Source organism: Molothrus ater, chromosome 1, assembly GCF_012460135.2.
Source record: "Molothrus ater isolate BHLD 08-10-18 breed brown headed cowbird chromosome 1, BPBGC_Mater_1.1, whole genome shotgun sequence".
In the NCBI taxonomy this organism is placed as follows: domain Eukaryota; kingdom Metazoa; phylum Chordata; class Aves; order Passeriformes; family Icteridae; genus Molothrus; species Molothrus ater.
The window spans coordinates 68,029,314-68,048,097 of record NC_050478.2 but is presented as its reverse complement, the minus strand read 5'-3'; the positions used below and the strand labels follow the sequence as shown (position 1 = coordinate 68,048,097).

Genomic DNA, 18,784 nt, shown 5'->3' with positions numbered 1-18,784 from the left:
AGTCACCTGATAATTTCCAGTCAGAAATGTGTTTAGAAGCATGCATTAATCTTGTTGAGTCCCCCAAGGAAGTTGTTCAAATGACTTAAGTGAATGCTTCATTGACTTGGAGCTTTACAAATAGAAAGTTGGAGAAGAGATCAGAGACAAAATAACTGAAGATTCAGAGTGCAGAGATTTGCTAGTGCTGATTTGAAGAGGAATTTTAATAATCTGAATTTTCCTTTTTCTTTCATTTATTTTGTCTGAGTAGAGGTAATTCTCCACTGATACAGCTTTCACTGGAGACATTTGAGAAGCTTGTGGTTTGAAGGCTGATAATTGTACAAGGATCATCCAAAAGACAAGTTCAGTTTGGTGAATAGGTGTTTAATCGTAGCTCAGATGACAATGCTCTGAGCTGCTAGGCAGATAGCAGAATTTCTTGGTCTGCTATGAATAAAAAACCTGTGAAGTGTCCCAGTCCTTCTAAAAAAAAACCCAACAAACCAACCAAGAAAACCTGAATAGAAAAGAAGTTGCTGATACAAAATCTAGACATTCATTGCAGAGTTCAAGTTGATAGCAAGTCACTGAGGAAAAAGGTGTTACAGTGAAAACCATTCTCGTATTAAAATAATAAAAAGCTCAAGTTATAAATGTAAGGCTCTGCTAATCAGAATATACACCTGTTCTTCTCTTCTGTCATATTTTTTTTCCTGTCTGATCTACCAGGAATCATCACTAGTATGAGGAAGGATGATCATCACCCCCATCATGTATACTTTATTGAGCATCTGTGAATTAATAATGCTAGTGCTTATTCTAGCATCTTTAGGTTTCAGGTTTAATGCCTCTGTTGAGAGTAAGCAGTGACCATTCAGAACCCTCATGGATATTGCTCCTGGTGCTTTACTCTACATCTGGAGGAGGGGGTTATCTACAGAAATGCCCATATATGTATGTGAAAATTTGGTACTTCTGGAATGAATAGGAGCTCTGTCATTGAGGCAGGAGTTGCTGATCTAGGAAAGGCAAGCTGGAAGTTTGAAGAAGCAGCACCATTGCAATGAATTATATTCCCTTTTTCACAGCCATACAGATGTAATTACTTTAATATACTGGTGTATGGAGAGGAGTAGTACTTTTAGCATGGAAGAGGAGCAGTTTATGGTCTATGCTTAAAGACAAAGCTCGGAATCGCTCCCAAATACAAATTTCAATACGTTCTTTGTAGTCACTGTTTTCTCTAAAACTTAGCAAAAGCAAGTTGTGCAGTTCTTCATGTAATGTAGCATGGATTGCAGGTTTCCAGAGTCAGAGCTGATCATAGTCTGCTGGTTGGTCTAAGCACTTTTTTCAGCATCTCTGCCATGAGTTCACACCCAGTCCTCTATTTTCTAGGACTTCCACACTTCAGTTGATGAACTGTCTGCTTTCAAATGTCAGAAAGTGAAAAATCTTACCTTTGAGCACATGAGGAGGGTCAGGCAGAATATCCTGACTCCTCTATGAAGTGCTCTTACAAGTTGATGTAACTACTGCTGACGCAGCAGGTGAGACACAGCCTCTGCCGAGGACCCGTTATTCCAGAAAAATAGGCAAGTTCAGGTGAATTAATGGAATTGAAGTTGTGAGTGTCTCTTTTCCCAAGCTTGGTATGCCTTTCTCTATTTGAACAGAATTCAGGCCTGTTTAGTCTCAGCATTGAACACAACAGGATAACTCAGCATGTCTGTCATCAGTGCCTAAACAATGGGAGCTGTTTCCTTTCTGATAGCAGAGACAAGGGTCAGAAATAAGACTTGTGCTTACACCTTCCTGCAGGAAGATGGGAAACCTGCTGAATTCAAAGTTTCCAAAAAATTAGTTCAAATTGATACTGGAGGGGCTGCTGTGGCCCTGGTGCATAGCTGTGAGATGTGCAGTGATGTTGTGTGACTCAGGAGCACACTGCAAGTGCTGATGGTGTGAAGTCAAGTCTGTCACACATGCACACATCCATTCTGCAGGTGTGTTTGTTTAGGCATTTGTTTAAGTTTTTAAAAGCTCTGAGCCTTTGTGAGGGCTTCTGGGCTCTCAGCTTATTTCAAAATCAGTAGGCTGATGGCTAAACATAGACTTAGTTTTTTGTGTTGAAAAGATCCCTGTTTGCATGAATCAGTGCTCCTGCCCTATAAATGAAGGAAGGTATGAATATTTACTTTCCTGACAGAAATGTTGTATCATTAATATCTGTACAGCTTTTCTTTATTAAATATTCTTGTCCTTTTATATTTAGTGCTGCATAAAAGAGACTTGTTAATGTGAGAGCAGTGGCTTTTCCCAGGAACAGCAGCTCAGGATTTCCCTGGTTGGAGGTGTGATGCTAATGCAACAGTGCCTCACATCCCATTGCTCTGTTTCTTCCAGAATCCTCAAAAGAGACAATTATGGTCTTTTGAAATGTTGGTAATGATGTTAATGCTCTGTAGGCTTGACTTGGTCTGTCAGACCAAGGAAAATACTCTGAACAGGGAATTCATGTTTATGTGTCTTATGAAACAGTGAAGTCAAGTGAGGAAATGCTCAGCTCTAAGCGAAGGGTAGTGATGTATAGCATTATGCAGCATTTCTCAAGCTTGTCTGAAACTTTGGACACAGGTTGTCAAGGCTGTGGCTTTGTTTTATTGTCACTTTTGGTTCCTGGACTCAGTGATGTGCTCAGTCTTGCTGCAGTTTTTGATTTAAGTAGGATCTGTCCTGTAGACTTTAGATCATTCATTTGGCACTTACTTGTAAGATTTTCTGGTTTGGCATTTCACCTTTTTCTTTATTCCCTCTTAATAAATAGGTGAACATTTTATCAGTAATTTTCCATGTTGTGAACTTAAGCTCTTGAATTTTTATCTTATGTGTTGCAGCTGGTGCTCAGGATAAAATTGGCTGGGCATTTGGCTTGGGTTTGGAGAGGCTGGCCATGATCCTGTATGATATCCCTGACATCCGACTGTTCTGGAGTGAAGATGAACGCTTCTTGAAACAATTTATTGGGCCTCACATTTGGCAAAAAGTAAAGTTCCAGGTAAAATAACATATACATGATAATAATTTACTGTGATGTATGTGCATTCCTAATGAATATCACACAATTAAAATTCGGAGTCCTTAAAAGATTAGGTTTTAAAGCAACAGTTTTACAGCAATCATGATTCTCTGATGTACTGCAGTATAATCCAGCTTTTGATCATAACATTTTTTTCAACCAGATAATGTTTAAGTTCCTGCTGATAACCAGTCAACATCCTGTTCTGAGTAATGTTTAAGCACATATTCAACTTTTAAATATATCCAGAATAGGGATTGATTTAGGCCTGTGGTTTGGTTATGTTATGATTTGGTTATGTCCTTGAGTTGTGTCCGTGATTCTGTTTCATTATAAATGTGTCTGATGCAAAGCATTGAAGGATCGCAACTCGTTCTTAATTTTTCCCATTGTTTTCACTCTACAGTCATTGATGTCAATGTGAGTTGCAATGTTAACCTTTAGCAAATTCTTTGTGGATGTGCCTTGCCATCTCACTGTCAGCTCTTTTCTCCTGGCATTGGAAGGGAGAGTGCAGGCTCAGCTTGTATTTGTTTTGTAACTCCTCTGCTGTGGTGATTTTTGTAGGTAGCAACCTCATCTTGCTTTTTGTACTCACAAAGCGATCAGGCATGACTGGATTGAGTGAATGCTGCTTCCATAATACTCTTCAGCAGCAGCACAGGGAGGTTCAAGTCAGGTGATCTCAGCTGGTCTTTGGGGGAGTTGAGCTGACATGGATGCTTGATGAAGTCTGAAATGCTAAAGCAGTAAAATACTTTTTGCATCTGCCTTTTACCTTTTAGTTTGGTTTCTTTGTGTACAGCTTGATTATGTTTTTTTTAAGAACTGTAATAATTAAAGGGGAAATCAACAGTGATAGATGACATTTGAGTAGTCTCTACACCAGTTGCAGCATCCATCCATTTGTTTTAATTCATGGCAATTCTTGCATATCTTGTTTGGTTGCATCAAAATACTGTTTGAGATAAGTTTGGGGGATAGTTTTGGCTGTTTGGGTTTGGGGAATTTTTTTGGTTGATTGAGTTTTTTTTTATTTGTTTGTTTGGTGATAACTGGCATTAGTGCATTCAGCCTGTAGTTAGTTATCTTACAGAAAGACATGATTTTGCCACTGTTCCTGAAGGTTTGTCTGCTTGTAGGTTTCCTTGATCTCCTACAGAATGTTTGTTGCTCTTTTCAGTAAAAAATGCTCAAGTCTCATTTTCAGCCCCTGTCTTTCTGATTGGCTTTGCTCCTGAGCTTGTGACTTTGTTTATAGATTGCAATCTGATGGAGCTAAGATGAGATTTCTGGCTTGCTTTAAAACTGTGGATCCAAGCTTCCAACTGATATTAGCAGTAGATTGGCTTTTGGGGAAAGGCCCAGATTGTTGGAATGCTATGGACTGATGTTGAGGATGGGTCAAAGAGAGGGCTGGGTGTCTAACTTCTCTAAGCTGCATGTAGTTTTCATGTTCAGTTTTAGGTAAGTCAGGTGTAGTGAAGCAATCTGAAGATGGCAAAGGCACAGGTTACTGTGGATAAGCTCAGAGGAAAGTACATCGGTTTCTAGGAAGCTGAATGTGATTTCTTTTTTAATTGGTGCTGTTTGGTAGCCTTAGTTTTGGTCCTTTTTCTCTTCTAAAGAAAGAGTATGGCCAATGTTTTAGAAACAGATTTTTTTCTCTGATATAAGGTAATGCTTAGGGACTTTTAAATTATTATTTCTCTTTTATTTTTATTCTTTTTTTTTCTTTTTTTTTCATTTTCCTCCTTTCTCTTTTAATACATACAGGCACCTACTTGACTTGGATGTTTCACCTTCAGTTTTGGTAGTTCTCCCCAGCTCTTAGTTTACATTTTTCAATTCTGTATCTGAATATAAGAGAATGGAGGCAAGCTTGGGTTTTTGTTTGAAAGCAAGTCTATATCCAGCTTTTATCTGGTATTTTACATTGAGCTTTTTCAAGCTCTGTGCTGTACATACTTCTAGTACATATTGGCATTACTTTCTAAAAGGTTAACGACCCTTCAAATGAAAATACTATGAAATACTCTTCGTTGCTACCATAAGATCTCCATTTTTTTCTTCTGTTCTATGTTATTTTTCAGGTATGCTGTAAAACCAAGTTAGCAGACCTTTTGTTCCTGTCTGCTTGCTAAGGAGTCATAATTAATGAATCACATGGTTTATTCATATGATATTTGAAAGAAAAGTTTTAGCCTGTCTTCCAGTGTGGATGTTGTAAGAAATCTCAATGGATATTTTAAAAGTCGCAGATTTTCTGCATGCGAGACCATGCAGTACTTTTCAGCCTGACTGAACTGAACAAAGACAGACCAAGTGTTTTGAGAGCCTTTCACGACAGAAATTGAATCCTGTGGCTCAGAAGGTCCAGGTAAATGTCCATCCTTTATGTGATTAACTGAGAGAGACCTCTCAACCTTTGGGTACTCCTCCAAATCCTTTCTTATAATCTGAATATGGTACACCAACATAAATATTTTTCTTTCTCTTCTTTAAAATGTTCTTCAAATACATTAAGTCCACACAGCATAGCAGTAACCTTTAGCTGGGCTAAGTATACTCTTGCTCAAAAACTGCATTTAATTGGAGCATTTTCTTGGGACTTAGAGTATATGTCTTATGCCTTTTAACAGCCTGAATGTGTCAGATTTTTCCCTTTGTCATCAGTTGCTCAGTACACGCGCGCAGGCTTCAGTAGGTCAAAAAGCTGCTGGGAAAAGCTGACAGTGCTTGTACCACTGTGGCCACTCAGCACAGCAGTGTTAGAGTGCTTCTCCCCACAGATCAGATTATTGCCTGGGTTTGGGTTAGCAAATCACTTCAGCTATAATTTGACACAAGTCACAGCAGTGTGAGGATCAGGGTCTGGTAACTTGCTTTCAATGGTTTGTGTAGGACTTCTGCTCAGGCTGTGAAATGAAAGGCTGAGGATGGGCAGGGCAGGAAGGACCAAGAGCCTGCAAGGCACAATGTAATAAAACAAAAGGCTCAGTTCCGATCTAGTCTGCTGTGTTATGTCTCTGTTTGTCAGGGCCCTGAGCACAGTTCCATGTAATCCCTCGCTGGTTTATGCTGAGCCAGCATTCTTACAAAAAAAAAAAAAAAAAAAAAAAGAAGTCCATGGGCTGACAAGTCTCAAGGAAAGGTACAAAAATGAAATAACATTTAGAGAAGGAAGGCACTCACAGTTCAGATGTAGTGTGGTGAGCCCAGAGGTGCTGATTAAGAAGAAAGGTGTCTGGCAGCAGGATGGATCCTGGAGCCTCCATCATTTTGCTGCCAAGGCAAGCAAATGGCACATCATGTTGAGTGACTCTTAGTGTGTTCTCCTTTCACAAAGTCACTTTCATTTGATGCTGCTGGTGTCTCTGGCTGCTGTTGTTTTAAATAGTTATTTATTTCAATTGCTGACGAACCTTGTGGTCTGCACTGAGGTCAAGCAGAAGCATGATTATAGCTGTTCTGGCAGTAGTACAGAAGGAAACTGGATCAGATTTCTAGCAAAACTCCCTCTGTGAGATTATAGGAGTTGCTGTCTTCTTGATTTCCTCATTTCTGCATTATCTGTAATATTCTGCAATATCTGCAATAAGCCTAGCACCACCTATTTTTTATCACCCCCTGCCATCATCTCCGGGGGCTGCTCCTTCCTAGTGCCTACTGGGACTCATGGTCCCTCAAAATTCAATTCCTTTATAATTACCTGGTAGCTTCAAAACTCAAAATAATAGATTTTCTAAGCAGGATCATTTTAATGGCTCCAGAAGAGAAAAAGCTCCTGGAGAAGCCCTGCTGGGAGACCTGAGGGGATAGTAGGCTTAGGAAGTGGGGTGAGGAGTCTTGACAAACAACTTGAATTGACACTGTTCGTCTCCTGCACAGCTGTAGCCAGAATGGTGTATGAAGTCCTAATCCAGGATACTCTTTCTGCTTTGAAAAGTGAACAGTCGAGGATAGCAGAGATGATCAAAATAATCAAAAAGATGTAGTTGTGTGGAAAGAAGTGGTTCATTATACTGGAAAGGAAATCAAAGCAGGTTCCTCTTCCTCCTGTGCAAGATAGCAAAGGCTGGGCCTGCTTGCTCCCATTTGCCTTTGCTCAGTTTGCTGTAGGTATTAAGCTCCTGCTCTGATGACAAAGGATTTATGCAGTAGCCCAGTTTGCACTGTTTGCTGTGTATGTGAGCCCTCTTGTTCACCATTAGAAAGTCCAATTTTTCTACCTTACTGTGCACTTTTCAGGGACAGAAATCATCCCTGTGCATCTTTCCTGTGCTAAGCCTGATTGTTGCTGGGAGACACAGAGCTTGTCCTGAAGCTTTAGAAGATGCTGAAAATGAAATGCACTGTCAAGTGTAAGGGGAAACTTCAGCAAATTAAACCATCCTAGTCTATATCCTTTATTCCATGCTTGAGCAAGAGAGCATCTACAGTATATACCATCCATTTCAACCAGTTTGATCTTATTGCATTCATGGCACAGGGTGGGTCTGCCTGATCCATCATTAGTATGCTACTCCATATAATTTATATTTATCTTCTAAGTCTATGATTAGCGTTATTTTCAAATAAAAATTAAATAGATTCCCTGGTTGCTGCATTTTCCGATATTTTTCATCAAGATTAGGTGACTTCATGCTAAAATGGTTATTCATTTATTATGTTTATTTTCTAATAGTGCATCTATTAAAGCTAAATATGCAACCATTAGTATGTAAATTTAACTTGGATGTTTGAACAAATAAGGTAAAGCTTCAACTGTGACTTATTGTATAGATAGTTTTAATGTAATTGAAGATATATAATGTGTGTGTCTGCACGTGGAGATACAGTACAGAATAGATGATGATGTTGTAGCATAAACATTTACTGGCATGACTTTGGGAAGGTTGAATATCTAAGAGTGACTTACATAGATCATCTTAAGCAAACGTCAGTAAAACCTTGCAGTGCTGTATACCATCTCAGGTTTGTCTGTATGCTCTGCAGAACACCATGAAACTCCTTTTTTAGTGTTGGATGTGCATGGAAGGTGAGCAAAAATACCTTCTTCATTGCAGAGATGCTGCACTAAGCTGCACGATTGGGTTAGAAATCACTTGATTATCAAGTCTTCTCATCAGGATTTTCCATTCTGTATCATTTGTAGGTAGTGCTGGTATTGAAGCTCTGGGAACTTGAGCCCTCTGGCCCCAGCCAGGCAAAGTACTGAAGCACATGCTGAGCTTTAAACTTGCAAGCAGTCCCATTTAAATCAATGCAATAGTTCCCATGCTCAGTCAAACATAACCCAAATGCCTAAATAGCTTCAGGTCAGAGATCTCCACATTTCCTGGGATCCGACTGAGAGTGATCAGCACCTTGCAGGGTTGAAGCAATGGAAACTTTCAAAATGACTGTTACAAGCAAGAAGAGTTTAATCTGACAAATCATAAACTCAATTTGCAAAATCTTTGTTCTAAACCAGTTTTACTGATCAAGACTTGTGTAAAAAAAGTCAACAAGAAAAATTCTTGAGAGTAAACAGAACTTGAATTCCCATTCTCAACTAAAGAAAATTGGCTGAAAACACAGTAAGGAGAGAAGAAAGTAGGGGCTCAGAATGAGCAAATGGGATGGACAGTCACATGGGACTGAATACAAAGCACTGATGCACTCATATAAGACAAAGTGAAAGGAAAAGAGAGAAGTGCTGTACTTTGAGCATTGGGGGCAATATGAAAAATTCTGGTTTAAAGTTAAGTTTAAGCAGATTGGGAGGAGTAGGATGAAAAGGGAAAAAAGACACAGGAGAGGAGAGTAGGTTTATGGCAAAAACGGTTGAGGCTGATGCGGAAGTCTTTTTCTAGATAATCAGAAAGTTTTCCTGGGTTTTGTACTGTACACATCTACTCCTGATCTCCTTTTGAAAGATCAACAAGTATGAGGGACCACAAAAATTATGACCACAAGCCATCAAAGCTAGTTTCTAAAGTACTATCATCAGTTTTGAGATGAGTGTGGGGGACTTCCAGTTCTGCTTCTGGATTTGTGAAACAGTGTGTCAGAACCCTGACCCATGACAAAGGCTGTACTGAGAGGATATTCACAGAATCACAGAATATCCTGAGCTGGAAGGGACCCACAAGGAGCATCACAGTCCAGCTCCTGGCCTTCCACAGGGCTACCCAAGAATTGCACCATGTGCCTGAGAGCATATTACTGAAACTCTTGGTAAGAATAAGCACTGACAAGGGATGTGGTTCCCAACAATCTAGCTGCTGCCCTCTGAGCTAATACCAATGATGCAGATTTTCTCACATACCCTGTTTCCATCCCTCCACCCACCCACTGCAATCTAGTCTCACTGATAGCCTCCCATTGAACCTGAACAAATCAGCAATGGTTTAATTCCTCTCTGCTTGTACTTTTCTAAGTAAATAAAATGAATAAATAAAAAATGTCAATAGCCCTTTCTGCCTAGATTAGTTGGTGGTATTTATCTTATGTACTATGTTGTCTGCTGAAGTACCAAAGGGCAAAGTAAATCCATTTAATCCATTTAGCAGCCACCTTGGTAACAGTTGGATGTACAGACAAGCCTATGACATTCATTAGCAAAACGACCACTCTCTTCCACCTATGTTCCTTGAAAATACTTTCACAGTCTTAGAATAGTTGAAAACTCTCCTGTTCACCTCTGTTGACTTGTCCCATCCCAATAGTACATTTAGTTTAGATTTAGCTGGTGGTGACATGAAGCAAAATAGCTGATTTGAGCTGCTCTTTTTTTAATGGTAAGGAGTTTCTGCTTTGTACACAACTGTCACAGCTGGAATTTGTTTTGAGTGGTTGGAGTATGTGTGGATATGTATATATATGTTTAGAGAGCAAAAATATTTCATCCTTACTTTGTTGTCTATGCTAACACACACTTTAAACACCAGTACATTTTTTATGTCATGGCAGGTAACTCCAGAACCTGGATGTAATTTTGTGTTTCCTATACATTTTCAATTATGTGAGAGGTCCAGGGCTTTACTAATAAACTTAGCAACTGCCACAGGGGATTTTGGAAGCTAGCTTTGTGGGATACCAGTGTATCCACCTGGCAGATGTCCTCTCTTTTGACTGCAGATCCAGAGACAGCAGCTGAGACTTTTCTTCATTTGAAGGGTTTTGGTGGGTTTGGGCTGTTTGTTACCACTCCTCCCAGAGCCTTGTTTCTCACAGTGTTAGGATGAGAAGCATAGTTTTTTTTTTTTGTTTTGTTTCCAAGTGCTCATGTTCCCATGTGCTGTTCTGCTCGGCTGTTCCACATGTACCACAGGAGCTACTTTTGTGGCTACACTGTGAGATGAATCAGGGAGCTTTTTCCTCTGCAGTTCCTTAAAGCTGTATCAGTTTCCTGATTCACTTCTCAGTGTTGCTTCATGCCTTCAGCACAACTGATGAGACAGCACTTTCGTTTTTGGAGGCAGTATAGAAGGTGAGGGGTGAATATAACCAGCAGGTGTGTCCTCAGTACTACTGAAAGACATTCCCAGTAAATGAGAACAGGGACTTCCTGTTCCCCACCAGGGACTTCCTTCCAATTTGTTTTTAAACAAAAAGAAGCTACTGTAGCCTTGACTGCATTTTGTCTGCACCACTTCTGTGTCATGTAGATAAAAAATGATTTTGCAGTTATGAATGCTGCTGCACTGATTAGAACCATTTTACTGCTGATGTCTTTTTTTCCTAAGCAGAAGCCAATGCACCCTAGTCAAAGTACACCTGATACTATCTAAATTATTACTTAGCAAAAACTGCAATAAGCTTCAAAAAGCATATGTTACAGTGGTTTGCTCTGATCTCTAAACCCCATATATTTGCAATTTGACTGGCTGAGGCTCTTTGAAACAAATAGCTCACAAATGAGTAATTCCGCTGCTGAATATATCAACCGATCTTTATTGCATCCCAAATGATGGAGTATAATGGTTATACAAAGTGCTTAAATAAGCCATGCAGCAATTTCCAGCAGTGATATATATGCTGAAACCCACATTAAATTAATATTAGGTGAGGGAGTAAACCTGGAAATCTAAAGTAACAATAGATTTTGCATAGGTTGCTGGAAGCTATGATAACCAGCTGCTGGTGGTTTTGACAGAAGTCCACTTATGTTCAGAGCTTTCAGTTTGTTGTCTACAAAAGTATGCAGCTAGTCAGGAGGGTAACCCTTACACATTTCCAATGGTTTTCCAATATTGGTTTAATTTAAACTGTGAGTAATAGAATTCTGGTCTTTGGCCCTGACCTGAGAAGTGACTCAATAATTCTGTTTTCCATGCTGTTTCAGTTGCCTTGGCATCTCTTCTCCAAACTGCCTTAGGGTGGAAAGTTCTTCAGGACAGGAATTAGCATTTTGTGCTGTCTGCCTGCCTAATGGAACCCTGGTTTCTGGCTGGCAGCCCTAGGTAATTGCCACAATCTGAATATGTGCATGGTATAGCAGGGTTAAATACATTTTTTTGAGTATACATTATGCATCTGTTTAAAATGTGTCCAAGCACACACTGTGTATGTGTCTTCAGAGATACAGGTGTGTGCTGGTGTGTGCACACACAACCACAGAAATATAAAGGGGGAAAAAAAGAAATCTCAAAACTATTAGGAAATAAGCTCTTATTCATTTTTCCAGAGTTAGCTAAAAAGATGGGAGTTGTCATACGTGAGTTTATTTGATAGTTCTTTTAACACTGGTGCCAATGTTTTACATGTAAAATATACACCTTGCAAAGAGCTTTTGATAAAGTGATCTTTAAAATCATGCCTAAGCCTCTACAGTCATCATCTGTAGCATGATTAGACCTTGCAGCTGAGCTGTGGAGTGTCCCTAGGAAATGAGGGCTGGGAAGAGCAATCTCTGTATATGTGTATGCATGAACAGAAGCACCTTTTGAAGTACATGGTGTTAATAAAAAACCCCTGATTTTCAGCTACCACTTCTCTGATCAGAATATGAATTAGGCTACAGAGAATAGCCAAACAACAGAAGGCACAGTTGGGAAGAACTGTATTATTCTTATCATACCAATCCTCAATTTCATTCATCTTGCTACTGTGAGAGACACATGAACCACTGCAGTGACAGCCTAAACCAAAATGTGACAAGTAAGCGATGCTTTGGGGTGCATGTGCTGCAGAGGATTTGGCTGTGTGGTTTTAGAAAAATTAATAATGGGAAGAAATCCCCTCTTTTGAGGATTGATTACATCCTCCTGCCTGTGCAGAAGTGCATATGCAATCCAATAATCCAATTTGCATAATTATTCCCACATGTAACCTGTTCTCCTAAATCAGCAGGAGTGAACCATTTTCTGATTCTTGTAAAATTAGGAAAGGCATTAAAGAAATATCTGTTCTGCACCAAGATACTGCTTGTAGAGATTTAAATGTTCTTTACATTTTGTCATTGCACACTGAAATGCTTAGTGTACTTTTTGTACCTTTTTGTGCTTGGTCTGTTCTCTGCTTAGGGCTTCTCTGTAGTTTTCTTCTAAGTGTTGTTAATCTTTAGCAGGAGTATAGCTTTAGGAACACTCAGGGTCTGTCTGAGAGAAAAAAATTAAAGGGTTTTGTCCCTCTTCTGAGTGATGGACAAGTAGAGCCTTTCATTTCAGTTTCTCTCTAGCTTACTTACTGTAGTTTAAAGTTTTAGCTTGCTACACTACTTTGGTGTTTTATTGTGAGTTTTGAACTTCAGAGGTTGTAATTTGTGTGAATTTAGAACTTAAGTGGGGAGGTAGGTTGAAGGATGTGAAGTTGGCTAATCCGGAAGCTAAAAATGCTGGATTTTGCCAAGAGTCATAGAATCATATAATCCTTATGTGGCAGCAGCTCTCTGGCCACAGAGAGCAACAGATGACTTCCCCAGGCATTTTCCTGGGGAAGGCTGTGAGAAGATCAGAGAAAAGAATGAGAAACAATTCTTACCTCCACTTGCTGCACGTGTTGTTGTGCATGTGTGGAATGTGTTATAGAGATTGTTTACTAAAGGGTGATTTCTTAATTGGACAGTGGATGTTGTTTGGATGGATTGACCAGTTAGGTCAAAGCTGTATTGGACTGTCTGTAAGGGTTACAAGTTTTTTTATAGTATAGTATAATATAGTATAGTATGGTAGAATAAAGCAATTGATCAGCCTTCTGCAATCATGGAGTCAATGCTAATTATTACCCAGCTGGGGGCCTGCAGCGACATCCTTAGGGTTGGAAAAGACCTCTTAGATCACCAAGTCCACTGTTATGCTATCATCATCATATTCCCTACTAAGCCATATCCCCAGGTGCCACGTACACTTCCAGGGATAGTGATTTTACCACTTCCCTGGGCAGCCTCTTCCTCTGCCACTTCGGCAGTTTTCCCAAGACAAGAAGGAAACCCAGCTGTATCAGTGGTACTGGAAGTTATAAAAATATTTCAAAACCACCAGTAACTTGCCTAGGTAAATTTGTGTACATGGTGAGATGGTACAGATTAGCTCTGGGAAGTGTAGAAAAATAATTCTTTTGTAATATAATAATGTCCAGGGCATTATCTGAAGTTATAGCCAAGAGATATGAAGTGTCATTGCTGATGTATTGGAAATCTCTGTGTTTTTTAGGAAGGAGAAAGAAAAAGAAGAATAAATTGATAGGTGGGAAGAAGGAGTTTTTCAGGTGTTGCATATGCCTGTAAGATTCACAATGCCAGCTTACTTTGGTGTAAGTCACATTCAAGTGTTCTGGAGATTCTGCAATTTAAACATAACTCTCTGGAATGTTGCACTTAATGAGCAGAAAAGGAAATACAATCAACACTGTTTTATATGAGGTTTTTCGTCTAAGCCAAAATAAAATATTGGGTGCACTTTGTTTCCATTGTTATGCTATGTGATTGGGAGAAATACATCTTCGTATTGCTGCAGACTCTTTCCAAATACTCACATTGTTTATTTAGATATAACTCTTCTATATGAATTGTTGATGAGTACAGTATTTTACTCCACTGAGCTATTTATCTCAGCATTATTATTAAGCATAATGAAAAAAAAATATACAAGCCAAACCATCAGAAAGAAGGAAACCTGACTTCTGAGTACGGCAAACACCAAATGCCTGCAGCAACCAAAGACTTCTGCAGGAATTGCAGGTGCTCAGCACTGCTGAAGAGAAAATTCTTAGTATCTTCTGCGAAGTTGGGTTTCTGCTGACTTATACCAGCTTATTACCTGTTCCTGGCAGGCATGGCAGGTATTTTTAGAGAAGTGCAGGACACATATGTTTTTTTATTCAGTGACATTTTGTTTTCTGAGGTTTGTATCTTCTCTTCTTTTTACCATTGCCTGTGATTTTGCCTGTGGCATGGGATATTTGGGTAGGAAGAACAGGCAGAATATGGAAAGCCCATGCAAAAGGCAGTCATAAGTGTTAATTACTAGTTTTGGTGTGAGAATCCACTTTGCCATTTTGGTGATTCGAAATCATTGGATTCCTTTCCCAGGATAGCAGCTTACTTGTTTTCTATTGAAGACATCACAACAGAGTAAGGATTGTGCCATCAGTTCCACTTGGTGTCACATGAGTTCTGTGGTAGCAACTGCTCAAATGGAAAAGTGATAACAGAAAAAGCATTTCTTGGTTTTTAGTTGTTTTGCAGTGATCCATCTATGATTGAGATGGGGAAAATGAGCACCATGAAGCCAACTAGCTTGGTAGGCCATGAGCTAGGGGCCTGGGAAAGAAGCATGAGGAAAATGCATTTTTTTTTCCACAGTGGACATAGAACTGCTGAAGGAAAATGTCAGGCTAATTGCTTCTTCACCCTGATGCTTTCAAAAGGGGTTTGTAAGGAGCTGTGATGTGGAAGTGCGTAGTAGAGAACCATCCCTTTTGGTGGTTCTCCCTGTGAGTCCTACTTTGTTCTCTGGAAATGAGAAGTTATTTTTGCCTCATTAAACACAGAGCATGGAGTCCATCACTGGTATTTAGGAATAATTTATACTTATCCTTTGGTGTTTTTTATAATCAGATCACAAGAAGCAAGGCATATCCAAATGCCCAAGGGAACAGGTATCTGGGAATATCTCTGCTGTGTGCACTGTAACATCCTTGCTTTTAATAAGATTAGGTCAATACCTTCGTCTTCTTTATGTCTTTCCTGACTTTTTTTTCAATTCCCCACTTATCATTTAGAATCATAACCCTTTCAGTGGCAATACAAGTGTTCTTTTGTGTCTGGAAATCTTCTCAAAAGCCATACCTTATTTCTTGGCTTTCTGACCGCAGGTCAGTTTAAAATGCATATTTGCACTCAGAGAAGTATATTGTGACTTTAAACTTGACACATTTTTCATTACAAATTTAAACAAGCTTGACTTTAAAGTTACTGCATTTTAATAAAATGTAAGAACACAGTGTCCCTTTCCAGTGGGGCCACAGAGGCTTAGTAATCAGCATTATTTTTGGGTGAATGTGTGTAAAGGAAAGCATTCTACTCCCTCATTCTACCGCAGCACCAGGCCTGTTGTGCATTTTTTCTGCTGCTTGGAAAATGTGGAGCTTATCAATGAAGTTTAATCTCTTCACTGCCTGTTACAGATCTTAATTTTTTCATATTAGCTACTGACTTTCCTTTATCAGGCAGATTCCTCTATATGAGTGGTAACTTTTAGCATGCAAGAAAGGTTGCACTTGCTCCTGTGCATGTGCACATGTGTGTGCATTTATTTTGTGTCTTAAGGGGGTTTACCTGAGGAAAGGTGCTTGATAAGCATTGAAAAAGGTGACTAAGTGGGATGATACGGAGAGCTACCTGGTGACTGCTTAGGAAGAATATAAGCAATTCAACTCTTCTTTGCTTTCCACCTTCAGGGAACCTGGAATGGGGCTCAAGAAAAAAATTGTTAGCTCCAACATGACCCTGTAGGGTGTAGTTTAGGTGGGAAGGGGACAGAGCTGTCACAGTGACATGCATGGCATGAAGAGAGCGACCTGATCCACAGGTTTGTGTCATCTCACACTGAAGGCTGAGACTTAGCTAGGAAGACAAGTCTGTAGCCCCAGGGCGCCTCCCTGTTCAACTTGGATGTAGAATGTCAGAACCACAGGATGAGTCAAGTTGGAAGGCACCCCAGCAGGTTGTCTGGTCCAACCTCCCTGCTCAAACAGTCTTGTCCCAGAGCACATGGGACAGGATTGCATCTGGATCGTTCTTGAATATCTCCATGTACAAAGAAAACCTCCTCCACTCAGAATGGTCCATGTACAAGCAGAGTGCCTGAAATCCATGGAGCACTTGATGTTCCCATGAGCATATGGTGTTCCCTGTACCTGTATGTGAGCTTTTCAAAGTTAAGAACTCTGTTGAGGTGAGCAGATTGGTGTCTAAAAAGGGCTGATCATACTTCTGTGTTCATTCACTGAAAGGCTCAGAGCATCAGTGGATGCTAACATGCTTCTGTCACTCCCTGCAGGAGTGCATTGATCCCAGACTAGTCCATTTGCTTTGGTTTTAAGAGCTTAATCCCAAAATATATTTTATATCTGCTTATCAGACATTATGGTAGTTGTCTGTTGAAATTTAATTTCCTCCTTTGAAGATGTGTTTGTGTTTACACATAAAAATGTATACATATGTGTGTGTGTGTGTGTGTATACATGTATGAATATATAGAACTTGCTATATATATCTAAGGAAAAAATCAATTTGGTAAGAAGGGTATAAAACTTTTAATAATGGGGAACATTGTGACTAAATTTTAAGCCACAGCAGCCAAGAAATTCGAAATTATGTTCCCTGCAGCAACTGTAATTTGTCTACACTGGTCATAAATACGGAAGTGTAAATCTAGAAGCATACACACTAATACAGGAAACTTTGTTATGTGCATGGGGGTTAAGTTACTGCTGTAAATTTGCAAATTTTAATTTCATGCCTGTTACGTGTTTAAATTTCCTATGATAACACTGAATTAATGTAGTTTCACCATGGAATATATTAAGAAAGGCTCAGTTATTACAGGACTGTAGTTTTCATTTTGATGAGAATATGATGTTGCATTAAAACTGTGTAGTTTATGTAGATATTTCTCCAAAACATGAGCAAGACAGGACTGTTAAAGCTTAGCAGCCACGATGCTGCTAAGTCTCATATTTTTCTGACTTAGACTGGTGATGGCAGTAAAGCATGGCTGACTTTTTAATAGCCTGGCTGCCGTGGAATTGCTAACCCAGTTTCTGGTGCGTGTTGTCGTTAACCTTGCATTTGTGTCGCCACTGTCACAATACAAGTACAGCTTTTCCTCTGCTGTGTTTGTCACTCGTTTGTTTTGTCCCATCTGCAGCTGGCAGCCAGGAAGGAATGGAGTGAGCAGCCACAGCACAAAACTTCTCCTGTCCCCTTGCCTTGTTGCACCCATCTGGGGGAAATGGCTTTTCTTCCTAATTACAAATATTTGTGGAAAGTGCTGGTGTCCATCCTGTTTGGGACTCTGTGCTAAAGACACTTCACAGCCTTGTGTGGGTTATTCACTGGCACTGGCTGTGCATTATTGCCAGCTGTTTTTACTGTAGCTTACTGTAGCTTGGGAGGTTCTGCCCTCAGAAAGAAGTTTTCTCTCTCTTACCACTGTGAGGTATTTGGATCCAGCCTAGCTGATGATCCTTTGCCATGTGTGGATGAACAGATACCACTCTTATGGTGACCACTTGATTCCTGCTGCCAAAGCATCCAGAGTAGCGGCCTGGTGTGGCAACATACACAGAGCCCAAGTATTTCCTATTTTATGTTGACAAATGAGTTCTGATGGATCCGGTTTCTGCTTAAGACAGCTGCCCCCCAGTAACTCGAGCTGCTGCAATTCTTCATTCAGCACATCCAGTGAGAGGGACTATTTTCAGCTGGCTACAGCAGGCTGTGAGCTGCAGTGGTGAAGAAACAGGCAGATGTTTGTTTTATCAGCTGCTGCAGGGGCAATAATCTCAGAAAAGCAGAGCAGAGCAGTAGAGATGAGGAATGCCCTAAACTATCACCAACCCATATGAAAGACTAACAGCCCTGTGGTTTTAGTGGCACACTCCTCAGATGTAGGCATAGGCAAGGCAGGCTGGCAGAGCAGGTTATAGCACTGGTGTCCAACTACCCATTTCTATACTAAAATTAGCATCCTGAGAGGGAAAAGCTTGCAGGTTTAGGAAATACTTGGCTTATTTAGTAGTCAGAGAAAGAACTTTGACTAATGACTAGGAAACATATAACATGACTAGGAAACATACATCAGAGAAAGAACTTTGACTAATGACTAGAAAACGTATATCATATATAACATGTGGATCACCATAAACTTCCATTTTATTATTTAAAGAAATTATAGTAATTCAGAACTCCTAAATGCTTTCACTTTGGGTGATTGAAAAAATGTGGTGTCATTTATTATTTCCAAGATTTCCTACAAGATGGGTTCAGTGGAGGCCTATAGATAGTGTTATTTCTGGGAAAGCATTTGTTTTCTGAGGCTGTCGAAAAATAGTGATAGTGTGCTGAAGTGTTTGAAACAGAAAGTGAACAGAATGTTTAAAGTAGCACTGTGGTGTCAAAACTTTGACGGAACCAAAAGGAGGGGTGCAGGGATGTCTGTGCATCAGCAGTGCTTACTGACACTTTGCCAGTGCCCTGCAGCAGCACTCTGCAGGTGGGATCAGTTC

At 39.8% G+C, this 18,784-nt stretch overlaps 1 protein-coding gene across 1 annotated transcript in view; it reads left to right on the top strand.

The window, feature by feature from the left end:
* FARS2 (phenylalanyl-tRNA synthetase 2, mitochondrial) overlaps nucleotides 1-18,784 on the top strand; it is a 230,322-nt gene that overhangs the window by 132,235 nt on the left and 79,303 nt on the right. The window contains 1 exon segment of the mRNA XM_036401383.2: nucleotides 2,883-3,043. Within this exon segment, the coding sequence (XP_036257276.2) occupies nucleotides 2,883-3,043 (161 nt within the window).